Below are 25,397 nucleotides of genomic sequence, written 5' to 3'. Positions count from 1 at the left end.
CTCCCCTTTTCCTAATCGGCCACCATTCAGATAATAATCTGTTTTCCTATTTTTGCCACCAAAGTGGATAATCTCACATTTATCCACATTAAATTGCATCTGCCATGAATTTGCCCACTCACCCAACCTATCCAAGTCACCCTGAATCCTCTTAGCATCCTCCTCACAGCTAACACTGCCACGCAGCTTCGTGTCATCCGCAAACTTGGAGATGCTGCATTTAATTCCCTCATCCAAGTCATTAATATATATTGTAAACAACTGGGGTCCCAGCACTGAGCCTTGTGGTACCCCACTAGTCACTGCCTGCCATTCTGAAAAGGTCCCGTTTATTCCCACTCTTTGCTTCCTGTCTGCCAACCAATTCTCTATCCACATCAATACCTTACCCCCAGTACTGTGTGCTTTAAGTTTGCACACTAATCTCCTGTGTGGGACCTTGTCAAAAGCCTTTTGAAAATCTAAATGTACCACATCCACTGGTTCTCCCCTATCCATTCTACTAGTTAATCCCCAAAAAATTCTATGAGATTCGTCAGACATGATTTTCCTTTCACAAATCCATTTCAAATTTGTCCGATGACTTCACCGCTTTCCAAATGTGCTGTTATCACATCTTTGATAACTGACTCTAGCATTTTCCCCACCACCGATGTTAGGCTAACCGGTCAATAATTCCCCGGTTTCTCTCTCCCTCCTTTTTTAAAAAGTGGGGTTACATTAGCCACCCTCCAATCCTCAGGAACTAGTCCAGAATCTAAAGAGTTTTCAAAGATTATCACTAACGCATCCACTATTTCTTGGGCTACTTCCTTAAGCACTCTGGGATGCTGACTATCTGGCCCTGGGGATTTTTCTGCCTTTAATTCCTTCAATTTACCTAACACCACTTCCCTACTAACATGTATTTCCCTCAGTTCCTCTATCTCACTAGACCCTCTATCCCCTACTATTTCTGGAAGGTTATTTATGTCCTCCTTAGTGAAGACAGAACTAAAGTAGTTATTCAATTGGTCTGCCATGTCCTTGTTCCCCATAATCAATTCACCTGTTTCTGTCTGTAGGACACCTACATTTGTCTTAACCAATCTTTTTCTTTTCACATATCTATAAAAGCTTTTACAGTCAGTTTTTATGTTCCCTGCCAGTTTTCTCTCATAATCTTTTTTCCCTTTCCTAATAAGCCCTTTGTTCTCCTCTGCTGGACTCTGAATTTCTCCCAGTCCTCAGATGTGCCGCTTTCTCTGGCTAATTTGTATGTTTTTTCTTTGGAATTGATACTATCCCTAATTTCCCTTGCCAGCCACGGGTGCACTACCTTCCCTGATTTATTGTTTTGCCAAACTGGGATGAACAATTGTTGTAGTTCATCCATGCGATCTTTCAATGGAACTTTCCATCTTGCTTAGGATTCTTTCTGCCCTTAATCCTCTGAACTGTGCTGTTTGTGGTGCCAAATTGTTGGATCTGAAAATGATATTGTCCAGAAGTTTATTTGGTTTGGAGGAAGTCAAGAATGAGGTGCAAAACCTCTGGCTGCGCTGTTTTATTAGATGCTCATCATAACATAGGTCAGACAGGAGAAGCCTGTATCAACAAGCAAGGCTAGAAAAGAAGTAACAAGTAGAGGGGTGTGAGCACATTACTGCAAACTATTCTGAACTGTTTCAGAGGGGAAAAAACTGTGAACAGCAACTGACTGAGTCACACTCAACTTTGCAGACAAAGAAACTATGTAAGTATAGAATCAAATGTACCACAATTTACAGAAAGTTTACAGACAAACAAGTGATGATACAAACACATAAGGAATTGTAAAGAAAGCTAAAGCTACAAGGAAAGGCATAATAAAAACAATGATATCGACCCTAACCCAACAGGCCCAACACCAAAGAACAAGATGAGGCTGAAGTGTTTAAAACCATCCTCAGAAAAAATTGGAATAGGGAGGAAAGATCTTACTGGAGTCACACAGAAGAAATGAAAATGACTGGTGATTTTTTGTCCCCTAGGACGTCATGTCAGGAGTTTTTTTTTAGACAGTGTTAAGTAATTAGGGCTTGTGTTTTGTTTTCTGTCTCTGGAAATTACTTAATGTGAGTGGCTGTTAAACCAGTATAATATAAACCCTGATGGCTGTTTGAAACCTAGGGTTTTGATAAACTCCAAGAACAAACCTTGTATTTTCCTACTGTCCAGACTTCCTGAACTTCTGGTTCAAGTAATTCTCTTTTGAACAGATACCCATCCAATCCCTGTTGATTGAGCTTTGGTTTTATTTGTTAACCACTTTGTCATGTTTACTGTGGATCATCTTGATTTGATTTAATACTGAAGTGCTCTATTTAAAAAAAGTATTGACCCAATTAAAGCAATAATGAACAAACTGCATGTTTTTACTAAATATGATACAAATAGACCAAGTTACAAATCTCTACCCCTCCACATACTGTGTTGGTTTTGTCACCGTATCTTCAATTTCTCCCCTGTGTTTATGTGGTGCCCACTTACTGATTCTCTGCTCTGCGTTTTCTGTATTTATTCTTCCAGTCCACTTTCCTTCGGTCTTGTTTCTGACCGATCACTCCTGATTCACTGTTCCGGATTCATGAAGGCAAGTGGTTCTGTCAATCTTGAGAGATGCATTTCCCAAGGGAGGGAGGGGTTTGGAGTGTGTGGTAACCAGTTTTATTGACCAGTCATCTTCCGTTGGTTTAGTTTGGTACAAAGAAGGAATGCTGTCACTCTAAATTTTGAATTGCCGAAAACCTTGGCTAATCAGGGGGGAAGAAAACACCCAAATTGCTGTGAGATATTGTGTATGTTACTTGTGGTAATGAAGTGAAATAAGTTAAGAGTATACTTTGTTTCCCCGTCTGCCTACTTGTCCGTAAGTAATAAACCAACTAAGTGACTTGTTGAACAGAAGTGTTTTCAGCACATGTATCGAAATATGGCAAATAAGGGCACTATTGAATGGCACCTTTCAAAAGAATAGGTTATAATAGGGTGGCACAGTGGCATAGTGGTTAGCACAACAGTACAAGTGACCTGGGTTCAATTCCTACTGCTACTACATTCTCCCTGTATCTGTGTTTCCTCAGGGCGTTTCGGTTTCCTCAGGTTGAGCCTGCTCCATCATCCCATCGAGGCTGATCCCGGATCCCACTCAACACCATACACCTACTTTCTCGCCATATCCTTTGATTCCCTGAATGATTGGAAACGATCAACTTCCACTTTAAACATACCTGTGGACTTCACCGCTGTGCTGCTCTCTGGCCAAAAAAGATCCTTCTTAACTCTGCTCTAAAAGGTTGCCCCTCAATTTTGAGGCTGTGCACTCTAGTTCTGGATATCTCCACCATAGGAAACATCCACTCCACATCCACCTTATCTAGTCCTTTCAACGTTCGGTGGGTTTCAATGAGAGCCCCCTGCGTTCTTCTACACTCCAGTGTATACAGGCTGAAAGCTGCCAACACTTCTCATATGTACACGCCTTCATTCCTGGAATCATCCTCAAGAACCTCCTCTGGACTATCTCCCATGGCAACACATCCCTTCTGAGATATTGGGCTCAAAACTGTTGATGATACTCTAAGTGCGGCCTGAGCAGTGTCTTATAATGCCTCAGCATTATCTCCTTGCTTTTATATTCTATTTCCCTTAAAATAATTGCCAACATTTTATCACTTAGTCAATCTGTAATTTAACCTTCTGGGAGTCTTGCATGAGGACTCCTAAGTCCCTCTGCACCTCTGATGTTTGAACCTTCTCCCCATTTAGATAATAGTCCACACTATTGTTCCTTTTACCAAAATGCATTATCATACACTTCCCAACACAATATACCATTTGCCACTTTTTTGCCCATTCTTCCAATTTGTCTGAGTTCTGCTGCAATCGCATTGCTTCCTCAGCACTACCTACCCCTCCACCTCTCTTCGTATCATCCGCAAACTTTGCCACAAAGCCATCAATTCCAATATCTAAATCATTGACAAAGAATGTGAAAAGTAGCCGTCCCAATACTGACACTTCAGCAACACCACTAGTCATCGGCAGCGAACCAGAAAAGGCCCTATCTATTCCTGCTCGCTGCCTCCTGCCTGTCAGCCATTCCTCTATCCATACCAGTATCTTTCCTATAATGCCATGGGATTTTATCTTGTTAAACAGCCTCATGTGTGGCACCATATCAAATGCCCTCTGAAAATCCAAGTAAATGACATCCACTGTCTCTCCTTTGTCCACCCTGCTTGTTACTTCCTCGAAGAACTCTAACAGGTTTGTCAGGCAAGATTTCCCTTGACAGAAACCATGCTGACTTTGACTTATTTTATCATTAGTCTGCAAGTACCCTGAAATTATTATTAATTATTATTAATAATATTAATTATCCTTAATAATAGACCCCAGCGCTTTCCTGACCACTGAGGTTAGGCTAATTGACCTATAATTTTTTACCTTTTGCTTTCCTCCCTTCTTAGAGGGTGGAGTGACATATGTAACTATGACCTTTGCAAAGAACTATATATCAACAATTTGGAAAAGAATGAATAAGGCATGGAGAGTAAGTTTGCAGATGACTCTAAATTAGGTGTTATAGTGGAAAATGAAGGAAGTTTTTAAATATTACAGGGAATCTTGATCAACTTACTGAGTTGGCTGAGGAATAGTGATTGGAATTTAATTCAGATAAGTACAAGGTGTTGCATGTTGGAAAATCATATCCAGGTAGGATTTTCATAGGGCCCTAAGGAGTGTTCTAGAACATAGGGACCTTGGAGTACAAGTAGACAGGGTGGTGAAGAAGGCTTTTGGCACGCTGGCCTTCATAAGTCAGGGTATTGAGTATAAAAGTTCTGGGGGAGGTGTCAAGGTGGCTGCATGTGGAGTATTGTGTTCAGTTTTGGTCACCCCGTTATAGGAAAGATGTAATAATATTAAACTGAAAAGAGTGCAAAAAGATTTACAAGGATATTGCCTATCCTTAAGAAATTGAATTGTAGGAGAGTTTGGACAGCCTAAGATATTATACTTCTGGGTGTAGGAGACTGTGATATAATCTTATAAAGGGGCATAGATCACTCGCTCTTTTTCCCAGAGTCGGGATTTCAAGAATTAGAAAGCGTCGGTGTAAGGGGAAAGATTTAAGAGGAACCTGAATGGAAACCTTTTTTCTTACACATTGTTCTATCGATGTGGAATCATCTGCCAGAGGAAGTGGTTCAGGCGGATATAATAAAATCATTAAAAAGCCAGTTGGACAGAGACATGGATGGGAAAGCTTTAGAAGGTTATGGCTCAAATGCTAGCAAATGGAAATGGCTTGGATGTGGCATCTTGATCAGTATGGACCAGTTGGGCTGAAGATCCGTTTCCTTGCTGTATGACTATGTCTACACCTCTTTCTACCATCTACTGATTGAGGCGAAGAAGTCACTCATATATACTCCTTCCAACCAAGTGTACTGCATGAAATACTCATTGTGGTTCACCTCCACATTGCAGAAACAGAAGTTCAGGATGAGTGAACATCTTGTGGATCAGCTCCATTTAGTCTGCAAAGTGCATGCCTGATCTTCCATTCCCTTGTCATTTTAATTCTCTGTCCAACTCCCACTCTGACATTTGCCTTCAGCTCATGCATTACTCCAGTGATATCCAACATAAGCTCAAGGACTGGACCTCATCTCCTGCATGGTACATTACAGCTTCAGACAATATTGAATTTCTCTCTTGATGGATATAGATGTTTTAATTTGTTTCATTTTTTTAACCACCTGCCAGATTTTAAATTGTGTCATTAACAAGTTAAGCTTCCAGCCCTTCACAGACATTGTCTCTGTTCTTTCAGCCACCCCTCATCAATGCTCTTCAACTTAAAAAGCTTGACAATTCACTTGTCCATTTCTGCAGGAACGTTGCTTCTGTATCTCCGCAGGGAGCGATGGGGGTGGGTGAAGAGAACAGAAGGAGTGTCTGTGAAGGGCTGGAAACTTAAGTTGTCAATGATAAAATTTTAAAAGCTGGCAGTTGATTCGAAAGAAAAAAATGAAAGAAATGTTGAAATGTGAGACAAAAACAAAGTTAAAAGTCCTCAGCAGGACAAAAAGCATCTATAGGGGATGCTGAGAACTTTTAACATAGTTTTTGTTTCACATTTCAACATTTTTTTCAACAAAGACAACAATTTATTTGGGAGGGACGAATGGAGAAGGCTGTCGCATAGTGAGCAATCCCTGCAGAAAGCAGGAAGTCGGTGGCGGGGGTGGGAGGGAAGGTGGTGAGATCCTGTTGGAGATGGCGGAAATTACAGAGAATTATGCACTGGATGGAGAGGCTAGTAGGGTGGTAGGTGAAGACAAGAGGAACACTATTCGTGGTGGGGTGGGAGGGTGATGGGGTGAAGATAGACGTGAGCGAAATGGAAGAGATATGGGTGAGGGCAGCATTGATGGTGGAAGAAGAAAAACCCCATTCTTTGAAAAAAGAGGACATCTCATTAGTTAAATTAAACGCAAACAACAGGAATTCTGCAGATGCTGGAAATTCAAGCAATACACATCAAAGTTGCTGGTGAACGCATCAGGCCAGGCAGCATCTGTAGGAAGAGGTGCAGTCGACGTTTCAGGCCGAGACCCTTCCTCAGGACTAAGGGTCACTCTTCCTTCAGTTAGTCCTGACGAAGGGTCTCGGTCTGAAACGTCGACTGTACCTCTTCCTACAGATGCTGCCTGACCTGCTGCGTTCACCAGCAACTTTGATGTGTGTTACATCTCATTAGTTAATGTAATTTCATATGTCGTGAAATTTGTTAACTTAGCAGCAGTACAATGTAATACATGATAAGAAAAAATATAAATAGTAAACCAATTACAGTAGGTTAAATTTAAAAACAGTGCAGAAAACAGAACTAATTTTTAAAAAATGAGGGAGTGTTAATGGGTTCAATGTCCATTAAGGAATCAGATGGCAGAGGGGAAGAAACTGTTCCTGAATCGCTGAGTGTGTGCCTTCAGGTGCCTGTACCTCCTTCCTGACAGTAACAATGAGAAAAGTGCATGTTCTGGGTGATGGGGGTCCTTAATGAGGGTAGCAGACACCAACAGAATCAACAAACTCATTCATAAGGCTAGTGATGTTGTGGGGATGGAACTGGACTCTCACGGCGGTGTCTGAAAAGAGGATGCTGTCTAAGTTACATGCCATCTTGGTCAATGTCTCCCATCCATTACAAAATGTGCTGGATGGACACAGGAGTACATTCAGCCAGAGACTCATTCCACCGAGATGCAACACAGAGCGTCATAGGAAGTCATTTCTGCCTGTGGCCATCAAACTTTACAACTCCTCCATTGGAGGGTCAGACCCCCCTGAGCCAATAGGCTGGTCCTGGATTTATTTCATAATTTACTGGCATAATTTACATATTACTATTTAACTATTTATGGTTCTATTACTATTTATTATTTATGGTGCAACTGTAATGAAAACCAATTTCCCCCGGGATCAATAAACTATGACTATGACTAATAATGGACGTGCCTTTCTGAGGCACTGCTCCTTGATGATGTCTTGGATACTCCAGAGGCTAGTACCCAAGATGGAGCTGACTAATTTTGCAGCTTTCTGCAGCTTACTTTGCTCCTGTGCAGTAGCCCTTCCCGTACCAAGTGGTCAGGATGCTCTATACAGCATACCTGCAGAAATTTTCGAGTACTTTAGGTGACGTACCAAATCTCCTCAAACTCTGAGTGAAATATAACTGCTTTGTTCTCTTCATTATAGCTGCATCAATATGTTGGGACCAGGTTAGATCCTTAGAGATCTTGACACCCAGGAACTTGAAATTGCTTACTTACTCCACTTCTTGTCCCTCAAAGAAACATAGAAAACCTACAGCACAATACAAACCCTTCGGCCCTCAAAGTTGTGCCGAACATGTCCCTACCTTAGAAATTACTAGGCTTACCCATAGCCCTTATTTCTCTAAGCTCCATGTACCTATCCAAAAGTCTCTTAAAAGCCTCCACCACCATTGGTAGCCCATTCCATGCACTTACCACTCTCTGAGTAAAAAACCTACCCCTGACATCTCCTCTGTACCTACTCCCCAGCACCTTAAACCTGTGTCCCTTGTGGCAACCATTTCAGCCCTGGGAAAAAGCCTCTGACTATCCACACGATCAATGCCTCTCATCATCTTAATACACCTCTATCAGGTCACCTCTAATCCTCCGTCGCTCCAAGGAGTAAAGGCCGAGTTCACTCAACCTATTCTCATAAGGCATGCTCCCCAATCCAGGCAACATTCTTCCTCGACGAGAGATTTGTCATCCTCTAAAATGTTGACTTTGTCATTCAAGTTTATAGTCTCTTGCTGGCAAGCTTTTGTTTCCTGCTCAAGCTGTGTAATTATTTCACCTTTTTCACGAGTCTCCACTCTGAGACAAAGCTCTAACTGTTGAAGCTTCTCAGGCAGTGCGTGTCTTACTTGCCCCAAGTTGTAAACCTCTCCTTCCTCGACTGTAAGTGTGTTCTCCAGAGATTGCACTTCTGAAGACTGTGCTCATTGACCTGGGACTTGTGGTCAACTTGTGATATGCTCTTTTCCCCAGGGTTTCTATCTCTGAAGTCTGATTTAAGGGTTCTAATGACAGTGGCTGGTGTCAATGGTGGAAGTCCCTTGACAGATACACAATGGCACAGACCTGTCACTTCTGTTGACTTTGCGACCCATGGTGAGCTGCCAACAATGCTCCAACCCAGGTCAGTCTTGATGGCATACGGCTCATCGTCACCTCCTGTGATGACATGCTGTGGTGCCAACGCTGTCACACAGTCGTAGCCTATCAGGAGTCTGACCTCGCAATCCATCAGCTCTGGTATTTCCTGTGCTATTCTATTCAGGTGTTTCCACCTTTGGCCGTTTCAGGGGTAGGAATGTGGGAACGTTCGAGTGAGATGAAATCTCTGGTATAGGCAGGTGGCAAGTTGATAAAACTTTCTGAGGAAAACCCTCTAACTCTAAGCCCACTAACTCTTCCACTCTGAACAATGGAATCTTTTCCCATTGTAATGGTAAGCTTTAACTTGACAGGCTCTGATCCTGCCCCCATCTTCTCACATACCTCTTGGTTTACAAAAGTGTTGCTACTCTGTGTATCCAGTAGGGCATACACTAAGGTCTCTGTTTTAGGGGTGGTGATTGAAAAAATCCATACAGGCAGGCACTATCATGGATGTACTCCCACCATCGCCTCTATCTACGCAGCAAGCCTCTATCTTCCACTTGCATAATATGAGAAGATGTGTCTGCTGCAGCAGAAGGACGGTCTTCAAGAAGTGGTGTTGGATGATGCTTCTTACATATGCCAAAAGTAGCTTTGCTCTTAAAGTCCTTTGAATAGTGTCCTCTCCTAAGACAGCCAAAGCACAGGTTGTTGTCCAATATGAACCTTCTCTTGTCCTCCACAGTCTTATTGGAGAGCTTCTGGCATTTGTGGATGGAGTGTCTTTCTCCACAGCACATGCATGTGACTGGGTTTGAAGATGAAAACAAAGTGTTTACCTTCCTAAATCCGTTTGAATCCTTTGAGCTGTTCTCCACGGCACTGTATGTTTCCACCACTGTGCTTGATTTATCCGATGCTTTCACATTTGTGATGAACGCGTTAGCCTTTGTGCGCTTCATGTCTCTAGGTGGCTTTTCTTCAGTACGCTTCATGGCATGAAAGGATGTTACAGGATTGCATGCGATTTCTGCTTCTTGTGCCACAGTATCAGCAAACTCCTTGAAATCAGGGAATTCCCCCGTTTGTCGCAACTGCTTTGCGACACGACGATTCCAGCGAGAGGTCACCCAATCAGGGAGTTTTTGGAGTATCTTTTGATTCTCTTAGCGGTCATTTAACACCTGAAACCCTTTGATGTATGGCATGGCATTGCTGCAGGCTGCCAGAAGATCATGAATTGTCTCAGTTTAAATGACTCCCTTGAGCCAATCTTTAGCCAGTTGTTTAGTTTTTCTCTAAATGCGTGCTGGATTATGAAGGGGTGGCCATACCGGGCATTCAGAGCCTCCCATGCTTGGTCGTAGGCTTCATCATCCTTTCTGTAGAAGCTTCCTTCCAATACAGATCGTGCCTCACCACTGTTGTATTTTTGTAGTTAGAAAAACCTGTCAGCTGGATTTGTGCATCGCCATTCTATCAATGCCTTAAAACTTGTGCTCCACTCTCAGAACCTGTGGGTCCCCTGAAAAGACTGAGGGCTCGGGTGTAGGGAGTCTGGTGAGAACCACTGTGTCATGTAGGGCTTGTACTAATGGTACTTCATTGTTAGTATTGCTTGTTTGTTCATTGTTATTGTCCTTGCATGTTTGTTCCCCTTTAATTTCTTTATCACGTATTGGAGGACAATTAACCGGCTCACTGCTTGCTGTTCTACTTTCCTCCAAGGCCTCACCTGAGTCAGCTTCAGAGTACACCTTAAGCTTTGTGGCTATTACTTGAAGATCTCTCTGATTTTCCAGTCTTTTAAGTTCTTGCCTTTGTACAGCGATAGCCTCCTCCATCTCCATTTCGGCCTGCTTTGCAGCAAACTGTGCAGCACACTCTTCTCTTTTTACTGTAATGCTTTAGTGTTCTAATAAACAGCTTGAGTGGTGGCTATGAACAGTGGATTTGGAAATTGCAGTCCCAAATATCGACTGAGCATACTCTCAATAGACCATACGAAGTCTTGCGTTTTCTGCCTTAGCATCAAATTCCTCTTGTCCCACTTCACTCATACGTACTTTCATTAGCCCCATCAAATCTGTTGTTACTGCTCTGCAGGAATCCATCTTTCTTCTAATCTCACTAGAAGGTGCCGATTGAGATCGTATATTTTCATACACATCTCTCACTTGTGTCTCCAGCCCTTCAACAGCATCCATCACGTCACCTAAGCCTTGGTCGGAGCGCTCATCTTTAAGTTTGGTACGTGTAGCTCTAACTTGTTCTTTCCAGCTTTCATATAGCTTGATGAATTTACTCTCCCTCTGAGAAGCCTCTTGTTGCTTAAGCTCCAGCATTTTTGGGGTTAACTTTTCTCCCAGTGAAGATTTCCTGAATTCGACTCTCGCTGGTAAACGTTGCTCTCTCTTGGTGAAATCACGGTATTTTCAACCCGACGGTGTCAGGAGCTGACACTCCCGTTTTCCCGTGAATCGGGCAAACCTTTTCTCCAACGACTTCACCGGCCGTGCACTGCCCCAGCGATGGTGCTTCCTCCTCTCTTCTTCCTGGTCACGTGGGGTGTACTGCTTACTTTGAACTCTCAACCACGTTGGCTGTACGTTTTCACTGTAAACTGCACCGGTCCAATGAAATAATGGCCACACAACATACAGATGTCCTTGAAGATTTATTTTTATTTCTCTCTCTCTCTCTCTCTCTCTCTCTCTCTTTCTTCAGTAGACACTGTGAAAACTACATGAAAATAAAGGACAAAAAGTTTGAAACATATATCTCTCAGTCTTTTAAAGTCTCTCAAGCTAGTGTCTGCTGATAAACAGCCCCAAAACACGTCAGCACAACAAAAGTGTGGTGAAATCAAATAAAATCACTAAAAACGTATCACATTGTCCATGTAAAGGCACATCAACAACATTATATAAAACAAATAAAAAAAACACCATGACCGTGTGCGCCTCTTGGACCACATGCAGAATGAGGTTATTTTAGGGCTATGTGTCCTTCTCTGCTTCCATGTTGGCTCTGACCCATAATACCACAGTCATGCTCTTATTAAACTCTGGTCATGTAATCCGATACACTCTACATTAAATAAAACCTTACATAAAATATTTTAAGGTGATAAAATAATCATGAGTTTATGACAAAATCATATAGAATAAACATCTCAATGACACATGTCTCTGAGACGGTTACACTTACCTATAGCCCTTCAGTTGCTTTTGATGATACAATAGGAACCTGTGCAGGAAACCAATCGAATGGTGAAAAGGTTGATGTGGAGAGGATGTTTCCTATGGTGGGAGAATCTAAGACCAGAGGGCTGAGCCTCAGAATAGAGTGGCATCCTCTTAGAATGAAGATCAGGAGTTTTTTTAGCCAGAGAGTGGTGAATCTGTGGAATTCTTTGTCTTAGGCCCCTGTGGAGACCAAGTCTTTATGTATATTTAAGGCAGAGGTTGATAGATTCTTGGTTGGTCAGGGCATGAAGAGATATGGGGAGAAGGCAGGAGACTGGGGCTGAGAAGAAATTTGAATCAGCCATGATGAAATGACAGAGTAGACTCAATGGGCCAAATGTCCAAGTTCTGCTCCTATATGTCTTGTGGAGAGCTGTTAAAGTGGAAAAGCCGTTGCTCCAGGGCAGTTCCACTCTCCCAACCTCAGAAGCCCTATTCCAGTGGCACGAGTGATCGTCACAACTGGAGACCTCCTTGCTTACAGTGGATGGCTACGACATCTTCTGTGCCTCACTCACTCTCTATAGAATGGTGCAGAAGAGCCTTCCTGGCCATTGGATTTCAATGGTAATCTCATCCATCCAGTCAACCAAAATTGACTTTGGATAGGCATATCCTGCATGGGGCCAATAAGATGGGATTAATGTAGTGATGTGGTTGATGGTCAGTGTGGAACCAGTGGACTGAAGGACCTATTTCTATGACTCTGCCTTCAGGCACTGGAAATTGCTGTTGTCTATGCACAGTCTACTGTGAACCAACTCCTGTATCCACTCCTAGGCCGAGCATTCCTAGCACAGTGGTCCTAATTGCACCCAATCATCTCTGCCATACAGTCCGCACCATTCTCATTCCCAGCATCAGATTCCTGAAACAGATGCTCTTTTCTGAGCTTTGATATGGGAAGAGACCAAACCTCCAGAGGAGAAAGTGCTCAAAGCCAGCTTGAAAAACTGCTATGTCCTTATGTTCTGGCCCTTGAGCACAGTCGAGAAAGAGCATTCAGGTTGCCAGTGAAAATACTCCCCAGCCCCTTACTTTGGGCCCTGTGTAAGTGGTCGAAGCACCAGACCACCTTGAACTAGCATCTACTTGCCTCATCAGTCACTATATTCCTCATCTTTGGAAACGGCTGTGATTCTTACATTTGCCTCATTTGGCACCACTGAGCCAACAAAATCAGACTAGAAACAGATCACTTGCAATCCTAATAGACTGCTTAAGATGAAAGCAAGAAGAATGTGTATGAAGAGATAACAATGAACAAGAATGTGTAAATGTTGTTAATCATGATGAAATGTAACCGAGTAATTCTGCTGGTATTGTTTAAGTGTCACGGTAAAACTTGAATGTGCTCTTTTCACTGACAATATTTGAGCTGTGGATGAGCTAAGCCTGGAGATCCCTGTGTGTAGTTGCAGATGTTGTGACTTGGTTGCTTTCATCCTTTAACTCAGTCTGTTGTCCAAAGATAGAGTTTAGCTGGGACAGTGGGGAAGCTAAGTAGTAGTGATTTCAAACAATTAGCACAAAGACTTGAAGTTCTACAATCATAGACACAGGGAAAATAATGTGTGTCATTCTTTAGAAGCTTAACACAAGCCAAAAGTATATTTCTATTCCCAGTAAACAAACCAGCCTGGTGTCTGTAGCAATATTGAATTAAAATCGAGGATCCCACTCTTGGTGATAACACCACCTTTTCTTTCTTTTTCTTTATAAACCTTTTTATTGAATTAGTACACAAAAGGTAAACCATGTAGACACTAATACACTGTTGCAATATAAATTTGCAAGAGATATTAATACACAAAAAAAGTTAGTACAAACAGTGCAGTTTAGATATAAAATAATTAGTTAATATAATAGTATACTAATTTTCCATACATATCAATAAAGAGAAGAAAAAACCCAAAAAAAACCCCCAACAAAACCCACCGTGCAACTAATCTAAAAAGCAAAGCAAAGCAATAGGCTAACTAAGTATCAAGTAGACTTAAACAACTTAAAACAATCACGTCCTCAAACCCGACCTCCATTAAAAACAGTTAAGAAAGCAAGAAGGGAATGTAAATATGGGCAAAGAGAAAAAAAAATTACATTAAATGAAAAAGTTGAATAAAAGATCTCCAGGTCTGTTCAAATTTAACTGAAATATCATAAAGATTACTTCTGATTTTCTCCAAATTTAAACATAGTATCATCTGAGAAAACCAAAAGAACGTAGTTGGGGCATTAATCTCCTTACAATGTTGTAAAATACATCTTTTCACCATTAAAGTAAGAAAAGCAATCATTCTACGGGCTGAAGGGGAAAGATTACTGGAAATTTTAGGTAATCCAAAGATAGCAGTAATAGGATGGGGAGAAATATCTATATTCAATACCTTTGAAATAATATTAAAAATGTCTTTCCAAAAAGTTTCCAAAGTAGGACAGGACCAAAACATATGAGTTAAGGAGGCTATCTCCCCATGACATCCGTCACAAAGAGGGTTAATATGAGAATAAAAACGAGCTAATTTATCTTTAGACATATGTGCTCTATGAACAACTTTAAATTGAATTAGGGAATGTTTGGAACAGATAGAGGAGGTATTAACTAGTTGTAAAATATGCACCCAGTCATCCACCGAGATAATAAAGCCCAATTCCTTTTCCCAATCTGACCTAATCTTATCGAATGGAGCTTTCCTAAGTTTCATGATAGTATTATAAATAATAGCCATTACACCTTTCTGACATGGGTTAAGGTTAATTATAGTATCTAAAATATATGTAGGAGGTAACATCGGAAAGGAAGAGAGTATAGTATTTAGGAAATTTCTAACTTGGAGATATCTAAAAAAATGTATTCTTGGTAAGTTATATTTGTTAGATAATTGTTCAAAAGACATAAGGGAGCCATCTAAAAATAAATCCAAAAACCGTGATATACCATTAGTCTTCCAAAAACACCGCCTTTTCAATCATGTAGCAAACATCACTGTTACCATCACGTAGGAGGTACAGAAGCCTGAAGGCACACACTCAGCGATTCAGGAACAGCTTCTTCCCCTTTGACATCCAATTCCTCACTTTTAAAAAATTACAGTATTTCTGTTTTTACACTTTTTTTTAACCTATTCAATATACATAGTTGATTCACTTGTTTATTATCATTATTTTTATTTTATTTATTACTTTTTTCTCTCTACTAGATTATGTATTGCATTGAACTACTGCTGCTAAGGTAACAAATTTCACGTCACATGCCGGTGATAATAGAACTGATTCTGATTCTGACCGTAACAGTCTTTGTGATAATGGATGCAAAAGTAACAGAGCTATCTCCAGCAACACACATCAAAGTTGCTGGTGAACGCAGCAGGCCAGGCAGCATCTGTAGGAAGAGGTGCAGTCGACGTTTCAGGCCGAGACCCTTCGTCAGGACTAACTGAAGGAAGAGTTAGTAAGAGATTTGAAAGTGGGAGGAGGAGGGGGAGATCCAAAATGATAGGAGAAGACAGGAGGGGGAGGGATGGAGCCAAGAGCTGGACAGGTGATTGGCAAAGGGGATATGAGAGGATCATGGGACAGGAGGCCCGGGGAGAAAGACAAGGGGGGGGGACCCAGAGGATGGGCAAGGGGTATAGTCAGAGGGACAGAGGGAGAAAAAGGAGAGTGAGAGAAAGAATGTGTGTATAAAAATAAATAACGAATGGGGTACGAAGGGGAGGTGGGGCATTAGCGGAAGTTAGAGAAGTCAATGTTCATGCCATTAGGTTGGAGGCTACCCAGACGGAATATAAGGTGTTGTTCCTCCAACCTGAGTGTGGCTTCATCTTTACAGTAGAGGAGGCCGTGGATAGACATGTCAGAATGGGAATGGGATGTGGAATTAAAATGTGTGGCCACTGGGAGATCCTGCTTTCTCTGGCGGACAGAGCGTAGGTGTTCAGCAAAGCGGTCTCCCAGTCTGCGTCGGGTCTCGCCAATATATAGAAGGCCACATCAGGAGCACCGGACGCAGTATCTCCAGAGCTGTTTCTAGACAGTGTGAATAACTCGAGTAGTTATGAGGTTGCCTCCATGATAACTAGAGGCTTAAGTCAGACAAGATATTGGTTGGCAATAATGTATACCAGTTGTATACTGGAGACTGTGGGCCAGTTCTGGTGCCATCACCATAATAATGAAGGCCTTAACATAGTCATAGTCATACTTTATTGATCCCGAGGGAAATTGGTTTTTGTTACAGTTGCACCATAAATAATTAAATAGTAATAAAACCATAAATAATTAAACAGTAATATGTAAATTATGCCAGGAAATAAGACCAGGACCAGTCTATTGGCTCAGGGTGTCTGACCCTCCAAGGGAGGAGTTGTAAAGTTTGATGGCCACAGGCAGGAATGACTTCCTATGACGCTCTGTGTTGCAGCTCGGTGGAATGAGTCTCTGGCTGAATGTACTCCTGTGCCCAACCAGTCCATTATGTAGTGGATGGGAGACATTGTCCAAAATGGCATGCAACTTGGACAGCATCCTCTTGTCAGACACCACAGTTCCATCCCCACAACATCACTGGCCTTACGAATGAGTTTGTTGATTCTGTTGGTGTCTGCTACCCTCAGCCTGCTGCCCCAGCACACAACAGCAGACATGATAGCACTGGCCACCACAGACTTGTAGAACATCCTCAGCATCGTCCGACAGATGTTAAAGGATGTTAACTGTAAAAAAGGTAGCTTTTGGCGTACCAGTCTGTTGAGAGACAGAGAAGGCATGTGATGAACATACAGGGAAGTTGATGTCAAAAGGGAATGATCACTCGGTTGGTCAACAATTGATAATGAAATATCCATGCATTGATAATAATATTTGTACTTTACCCTTAGTTAGTAGTAAATTTACAAGATGTGTGGACCATATATGTCGGGTAGTCAGGCCCTTTCCCCTCGTTCAGAAGAGAAATAACTTGAATGGATATGCAAACAACAGGAATTCTGCAGATGCTGGAAATTCAAGCAACACACATCAAAGTTGCTGGTGAATGCAGCAGGCCAGGCAGCAAATGTAGGAAGAGGTGCAGTCGACGTTTCAGGCCGAGACCCTTCATCAGGACTAACGACCTGAAACGGCCTGAAACGTCGACTGCACCTCTTCCTACAGATGCTGCCTGGCCTGCTGCGTTCACTAGCAACTTTGATGTGTGTTGCTTGAATGGATATGGCACATTTGGAAGGTTCTTTTACTGTACAGTGCAGTAGGTGTTAATTCTCTCTTGTCTTTCTATACCTTAGTTATTCTCTTCTTACGCTTCAATTTTTAAGATACTATTTCAGAGGTTTTGCCTCTCTAATTGGTACATAACAGTCTTGGATAATTTTGCTGAAAGTTCAGTCTGAACATTTGCTCTTAACTCCATCAGCTGTGACAAATCGGTATCATTTTGTTAGTGGTCTTACCTTCTTAGTCTCCTTGGAGGTTCCATTTACTCCTTTTATTTAAATTATTTGAATTAAACTAAATTGTAAACTTGGTATTATTCTCTCTGTTAGGAGAGAAAAATAAAATGCTGTCTATTTATAGCTTTAATTGGATCTGTGGGCATCAAAGACATTGCTGAATATAACTGTAGATCTTTCTACTACCAAACAGAATTGCAGGTTGGGGCAAAACTAATTATATTTCCACCACTATACATGTGTGAATGTCTAAATGAAAATTTCATAACTTACTTGCACACAATCAAATATTGTTATGTTTAAAGAATTATTTGTACTATTGTGGAGTGTTGTGAGTTGCTCCTACAGAAGTGCATTTTAAAATATATTACAGAGAATTTGAACCAATAATGTAATTGACCGCATCCCAATCAATAATCCCACTATGCAGTTGATCTACCATATGAGTTCCTAAATGATTTTTTTCATTGGTATTCACAAGTGAAACTAACTGTAGTTGGAGTAATTAGTGAATGAGAAGTTGTAATTTCTCATGCAGGTTTCCGTAAATGAAGATGTGCTACCCGTGGCTTAAAGGTGCTAAATGCTCAGGGACACCTATCCCAGGCTGCTGGGGGGGTTTGGGGGATGGCAACAGAAGGCATTGTTGTGTCTCTGCCTGGAATTTTTGTATCTTTGCTGTCCACAAGTGAGATATCAGATGACTGCAGAAGGGGAAATGTAGTTCCTCGTTTAAAGAAGGGCAGCAAGTAGTCTGATAGGCGAAGTGGCAATTCAGACCAAGCTTGAATCCGGTTAAGATGTCACTGCTGACCGAACCTGTGCGACAGGTTCTGATAGTCAAAAAGATAAAAAATCTGACTTAAAACATCACTAAAAATGCATTTTTTTCTGGTAAATGATGTTAAATTATCGCCAAAAACGGTGAAGGGATGAGCAATAGTGGGTCGAGTTTGGAGAATGAGCCAAGATGGTTTGTTGTAGAATTGTTGCAGTTGGAGTTCCGATTCCCTTATAGCTGGCCTAGGAGTGAGGTTCGTTTGCTCTGGGCGTGAAAGAAGAAACATAGAAACATGGAAAATAGGTGCAGGAGTAGGCCATTTGGCCCTTCGAGCCTGCACCGCCATTCAGTATGATCATGGCTGATCATCCAACTCAGAACCCTGCCCCAGCCTTCCCTCCATACCCCCTGATCCCTTTAGCCACAAGGGCCATATCTAACTCCCTCTTAAATATAGCCAATGAACTGGCCTCAACTGTTTCCTGTGGCAGAGAATTCCACAGATTCACCACTCTCTGTGTGAAGTAGTTTTTCCTAATCTCGGTCCTAAAAGGCTTCCCCTTTATCCTCAAACTGTGACTTCCCCAACATCGGGAACAATCTTCCTGCATCTAGCCTGTCCAATCCCTTTAGGATTTTGTACGTTTCAATCAGATCACCCCTCAATCTTCTAAATTCCAACGAGTATAAGCCTAGTTCATCCAGTCTTTCATCATATGAAAGTCCTGCCATCCCAGTTGAGGCCTGGGCCGATAAGTTTCAACACTCATTTAACTGCCCTGGGCGCTGAGCTGATTTGAAGAACTTGAGAGTGGCTTCGGGCTGGGCGATGGAATCTGGGCCCAGAGTGAGTTGCTGGGCAATGTGGTCTAGGTCTGGTGCAAGATACATTTTGCTGTTTAGACAACTTGAATGCTGGCCCAGATCGGAGACAAGGGCCGATTTCACTTGCTGTCCGTGATGTTCAGTTTTCTCTACAGGGAGTGATATCTTTAGCTATTCTATTGTTGGGTCAATTACACGCTGGCTCAGGTAGATTGAAAAGTCAGGGTGTTGCTCGGTGAGAGAGCCGATTACGCTCTTTCTCCGCGATGGTCATCTCCATGGTGTTGTGCTCTGTGCCTGCTAATATGATGAACTGATAGGTGAGGCTTTGGGCCTACTTGGGGCTGCTCCGGGGTTCGAATCTGAGGGCTTAATTTTGGCTCAGAATACTGTTGTTGCTTCAATTGTCTGCTTGTTTTGTATTTTTTCCTTTTTCTTGTGCATCAGTGTTGGTTTTTTTTTATTCTACTTTTTCTTTAATTGGGTTCTTTCGGGTTTCTTGTTTTGTGGCTACCTGTGAGCAAGCTAATTTTAAGATTGTATGATTTATACATCCTTTGATAATAAATGAATCTTGAGTCTTGAATCAATGAAAGATGTTCAACAGCTGTGGCAGGGCTTGACAACTATCACCTCATAGGAGATAGCAGGGCTTTGTTTTCAGATGAACTCAATGCCTTCTAAACTCACTTTGACCATCAAAACATGGAGGAACTGTCAAGAACTCCACATCCCCCAATGATCCTATGTTTTAATTCTCTAAAGCCAACGTGCAAGCAGCCTTCAGGCGGGTGAACCCACGAAAAGTATCCGGTCCAGATGAAGTACCTCAGAGTACAAAAGACCTGTGTTGATCAGCTAGCCGGTGTGTTCACTGAGATCTTTAACCTCTTGCTTTGGCAGTGTGTGGTACCCACCTGCTTCAAGCAGGCTTCGATTATATCAGTGGCCAAGAAGAGTGTGGTGACCTGTCTCAATGACTATTGCCCATAGCACTTACATCCACAGTGATGAAGTGTTTTGAGAGGCTGATGGTGAAACACATCAACACCTGCCTGAGAAGCGACTTAGATCTGCTCCAATTTGTCTACCAGAGCAGATGCCATCTCATAGGTTCTTCATTCAACCTTGGGACATCTGGACAGCAAAGGTGCATACATCAGGATGCTCTTCATCAATTAAAGCTCAGCATACGATACCTTCATCCCCTCAAAACTAATCAGTAAGCTCCAAGACCTTGCCCTCAATACCTCCTTGTGCAACTGGATTCCTCGATTTCCTCACTTGCAGACTCCAGTCAGTTTGGATTGGCAACATCTCCATCAACACAGATGGGCCACAAGGCTGTGTGCTTAGCCCCTGCTCTACTTGTTTTACACATGACATTGTAGCTAAGTACAACTCCAATGCCGTATTCAAGTTTGCTGATGAAACCACTGTCGTAGGGCGAATCAAAGGCAGTGATGAACCAGCATATAGAAGCGAGATTAAATATCTGGCTGAGTGATGTCATAACAACAACCTCTCACTCTCTGTCAGCAAGACCAAGGAGCTGATTATAGACTTCAGGAGAAGGAAACCAGAGGTTCATGAGCCGGTCCTCATTGGAGGATCAGAGGTGGAGAGGGTCAGCAACTTTAAATTCCCAGGTGTTACAATGTCAGAGGATCTGTCCTGGGCCCAGTACCTAAGTACAATTATGAAGAAAGCACAGCAGTGCCTCTATTTCCTTAAAAGTTTGTGGAGATTCAGCGTGACATCTAAAACTTTGACAAATTTCTATAGATGTGTAGAGAAGAGTGTATATATGTGTATATGTATATTTAATTTATTGACATACAGTGCGGAGTAGGCCCTTCCGGCCTTTTGAGTCATGCTGCCCGGTAATCCCCCAATTTAATTCTAGCCTAATCACGGGATGTTTTACAGTTGCTAGTACTGTAAAGTGTTGTGCTACCATGCTGCCCCAATATGCTACCATTTGCACAGTTTGTTGTCTTCTGCTGTCTGGTTGAATACTCTAGTTGGATGGTCTTTTCATTGATTCTATAATGGTTATATGGACAAGCTGCATCACAGCCTGGTATGCCCTTGAATGGGAAATCCTAAAAAGTACTGGATACTGACCAGTTTATCATGGTTAAAGCCCTCCTAACCACTGAGCACATCTGTATGAAATGCTGTCATTCATCATCAGGGAGCCCCATCATCAAGACATGCTCTCTTCTTGCAGCTGCCAACAAGAAGAAGGTACAATAACCTCAAGACTCACACCATCAGGTTCAGGAAGAGTTACTACCCCTCAACCATCAGGCTCTTGAACCAAACGGGAAAACTTCACTTACCTTCTTTTGCCCCATCACTGAAATGTTTCCACAACCAATGGACTCACCTTCAAGGACTCTTCATCTCATGTTCTCGATTTTTATTGCTTATTTATTATTATTATTATTATTATTATTAATCTTTTTGTATTTGCACAGTTTATTGTCTTTTACACTCTGGTTGAACATTCTAATTGGGTGGTCTTTCATTGATTCTGTTATGCTTATTTTTCTTTCGATGTTTCGAGTATGCCCACAGGAAATAATCTCAGTATTGTATATGGTGACATTTATGTACTTTGATAATAAAATTTACTTTGAACTTTGATAATTGCAGACCTGTGGGCCTAACATGGTCCATGTTAGGAAGTTATTGGAAAAAATCTGAGCAAAAGATTAATGATGATTTTAAACAGCAAATCATTTCATTTCCTCTTCAGAAAATTCAGAGATATTCAGCATGGCTATGTCAGAATCAGATCCTGTCTGACAAATGTGACTGAATTTTTTGAAGTGCAGTACAGTTGGTGTCCCATGTGAGAGACTACTGCAAAAAGTTAGGGCCCATGGGATCCTCGGCAAAATGGTAAATTATCTTGGCATTGTGAATCAGATGTGACAGTAAAGGGTTGTTCTGTGATTGGATGCCTGTGACTAGTGGTGTTGCACAGGGATCAGTGCCGGGACTGGCTGTTTGTTAAGTATGTGAATGATTTGGTGTGGATATAAAGGGAGTTGCAGAGTTGTTGATAGTATAGAGGGTAGTCTTTATGTTCCAGGATGATATTGGTTTGTTGGTGAAATAAGTTTAATCCTAAAAAATGTGGTGTAATTTAGGAGTACTAATGAGGCTAGGACACACACTGGGAATGGAAGATTTATTGTAGAACAGAGGGACCTTGGTGCATTAGTCCAGCAATCCTTGAAGATGGTAGCATAGGTAGATAATGGTAGATAATGTGGTTTAGAAGATATCTTGGATACAGGCTTTCACTACTTGGGCCACTGAATATACAGGAAGGTGTTTCGTCTTCAACTTTATAAAATATTGGTCAGACCTCAACTGGGGTACATTTCTGGCACCACACCATAGAAGAAATGTGATGAACGCTAGAGAGGTGCAGAAATTTACTGGGATGTTGCCTGAGAAGGATGGTTCATTGTTGTGGAGAGACAGGAGAGATTAGTCTGTTTTCCCTGGAGTGAAGGAGGTTAAGAAAGGAAATAATTAAGGTTCATAAAATTTTGAGTGGTATAAATAGGGCGACTGCAGGAAACTACTCTCGATATCAGAGCTATATAAAACACAGATTTAGAGGGGATCTGAGAGGGACCTTTTCATATTGCTTTATCACGGTGGCAAGGGTGTGGTAGGCTGAATGGCGAACCACCGTACAGTGTGACTAACTCAATGGCTTAGACTACTTCACTTTTGCCTTAATCAACTTCCCCCATCCCACATTCAATCATCTTTCCTGTAGCTGGTTGTGTAATTACCCATATTTTTTTTGTTGTTTTCTAGACGTGCAGCATATTCGTATCCAGAAACCCAACTCTATGCACAGAATCCGGGAGTCTCGTACTTTGAGTCACCGGGAAGTGCTGTTCAAGTGACTACGGTCGTGTCCTCACCCACTGTGGTGCCATCTCATAATATGGTGGGAACTGTCGGCATTGCAATGGAGGTGGGAGGAAGTCAGATCATCTCGAGCAGTGCTGGAACATATCTCATCCACGGAGGTTCAATGGACAGTTCTAGGCATCCACTGTCTCATGCTACTCGTCCGTCATCTGGAACTGTGAGCAAACTTGGTTTTATTGAAGTGATTGTAAATTCTTGTTTTCCTCAATGCCCTCAGCTGAAGTGGAATGAGGAGATAGTTCAGTCTCCCATTAACAGTATTATGGGAAGTCAGGAGATGTGTCTGATTTTGCTATTTTGCTAACTCAGTTAAAGTGGATTTACACAGAAAGGTGACTTCATTGGAAGCCTCGGTAATCACATTAAGGAATTTGCCAAGTGTTTGGTGGAGTGAGTTTGAAATCTGGTCAGCATGTAGGCGGGTAATGAAGGAACCCCATGTAATGCTCACATAGATAACTTTAGGACTTTGATTTATGCTATTTGAGAATAGGTAATGATTGGACAGCCTTCAAAACAACTACATCTGTAAATATCTTCATGGAAATTTTTTTCTCTAAGTATTCTCCTTTCTAATCCCATTCTCCTGCCCTTTCCCTGTTTGTTCCAAAATGTAGAGTTGTAGAGCAATACAACGTGGATTCAGGCCAATGAGTCTACACTGACCACAGTGCCCAAACAGCTAGTCCCAAATTCCTACATTTTACCCTTATCCTCTAAGTCTTGCCCATCCACGTATCTATCCAAGGGCTTCTTAAGTGATACTATTGTGCCTTCCCCAACCACTTCCCCTGGCAGCTCATTCACCACCCTCTGCATGGAAAAGATTGCCCCTTGTGCCTTTTAAGTCCTTCCCTTCTCATTCAAAGTCTGTCCTCCGAGCTTTAGACTCCCTGGGGAGAAAATCTGTTACTGCCCACCTTATCTATGCCTCTCATAATCGTAAACAATTCTGTAAGGTTGCCTCTCATTCTCCCATGTTCCAGGGAATAAAGAAATAGCCTAGTATAAATCTTTTTTGCACTCTTTCTAGTTTAACCGTATGCCTGTATGCAATCTATCCCTTATCTATCCCCTGTGCTATTGCCTTTACCTTTTTAATTTTTATGCCTCAAAGACAGACCTCTTGGAATTCTTTTCCAAAAGTGACCACTCTAGCAACTGTGAAAGGCTTTTTCTCTCAAACTGATCAGGGTTCATGAGCTCATTGCTGCTTTGCCTCACTTATACAGATTCTATGTAAGTACAGGTCCAAAAAAATCCGTTGAAGATCTTCCCTATTTCTTTTGGCTCCACGAATAGACTACCATTCTGATCTTCCAGAGGACCAATTTTGTCCCTTGCTATCTTTTTGCTCTTAATATATTTGTAGAATCCTTGGGATTCTCCGTCACCATGTCTGTTAGAGCAACCTTGTGCCTTCCTCTAGCCCTCCTGATTTCTTTCTTAAGTGTTCTGTTGCATTTCTTTTACTCCTCAAATTCTTTATTTGTTTCTACCCTGCCTATACCTGCTATGCACCTCCTTTTTTACTTAACCAAGGCTCCCTAAACTGATAATTTTTTAAAATTGGTCAGGGCATCAAAGTTTATGGCGAGAAGGCAGGTATATGGGTTGAGTGGGATCCGAGATCAGCCGTGATGGAATGGCAGAGCAGACTCGATGGGCTGAATGGCCTAATTCTGCTCCTATGTCTTACGGTCTTATGGAGCCACACCACCACCTATGCCTTCCTCCCTGTCCTTTCGATATGAAGCTCCCAACTATAACTTTCTTTCAGCCACGACTCAGTGATGCCCACAATGTCATATCAACCAATCTCTAATTGTGCCAAGAGTTCATCCACCTTGGTCCGAGTACTACGGGTATTTAAATACATCATCTTCAGATCCCAGGAAGTTCCACAGAAGAGGAGTTGAGACCGGCATAGAGCAACCATGATCATATGGAATAGTGGTGCATGTTTGAAAGGTCCAGTCTCCTAACCTTGCACCTAATTTCTTGTATTTTAGAGGGGTTTTGAGGAAGAATTTTTTTTTACCCAGAGGATCGAATCTGGCATGTACCATCTGAGTGGGTGATGGAGACAGAGATTCTCAGAACATTTAAGAAACTTAAGTTGCCAATGGCTACGCACCAAGTTCTTGTAAATGGAATTAGTGTTGATAGGTACTTGGTGATCAGCATAGACATGGTGGGACGAAGAATTAAAGAACTGGATATGAGCTAATACATCACTTAACTATGTCATAACTAAATGTAAATTGATGAAAAAAGAGCCAGAATGCCAGTTATGTCTCTATAATTTAATTACAACAGCAGCCTTGTGATTAAATATTGTATGTATTTGGTCTAACACTCTTTACCGGATTATTTTTGTAGACCA

The 25,397-nt window shown here is 41.8% G+C and overlaps 1 protein-coding gene across 2 annotated transcripts in view; it reads left to right on the top strand.

Moving 5' to 3' along the window:
* Positions 1–25,397, top strand: part of rfx2 (regulatory factor X, 2 (influences HLA class II expression)) — a 220,443-nt gene that overhangs the window by 98,802 nt on the left and 96,244 nt on the right. For both annotated transcript variants that reach the window (XM_063032557.1, XM_063032556.1), the window contains exon 5: positions 22,892–23,168. In XM_063032557.1, the coding sequence (XP_062888627.1) occupies positions 22,892–23,168 (277 nt within the window). The remainder of the gene's footprint in view (positions 1–22,891; positions 23,169–25,397) is intronic.

Source organism: Mobula hypostoma, chromosome 24 (genome assembly GCF_963921235.1).
Source record: "Mobula hypostoma chromosome 24, sMobHyp1.1, whole genome shotgun sequence".
NCBI lineage: Eukaryota > Metazoa > Chordata > Chondrichthyes > Myliobatiformes > Myliobatidae > Mobula > Mobula hypostoma.
The sequence above is the reverse complement of the archived record's forward strand: the minus strand, read 5'-3'. Positions and strand labels throughout refer to the sequence as shown.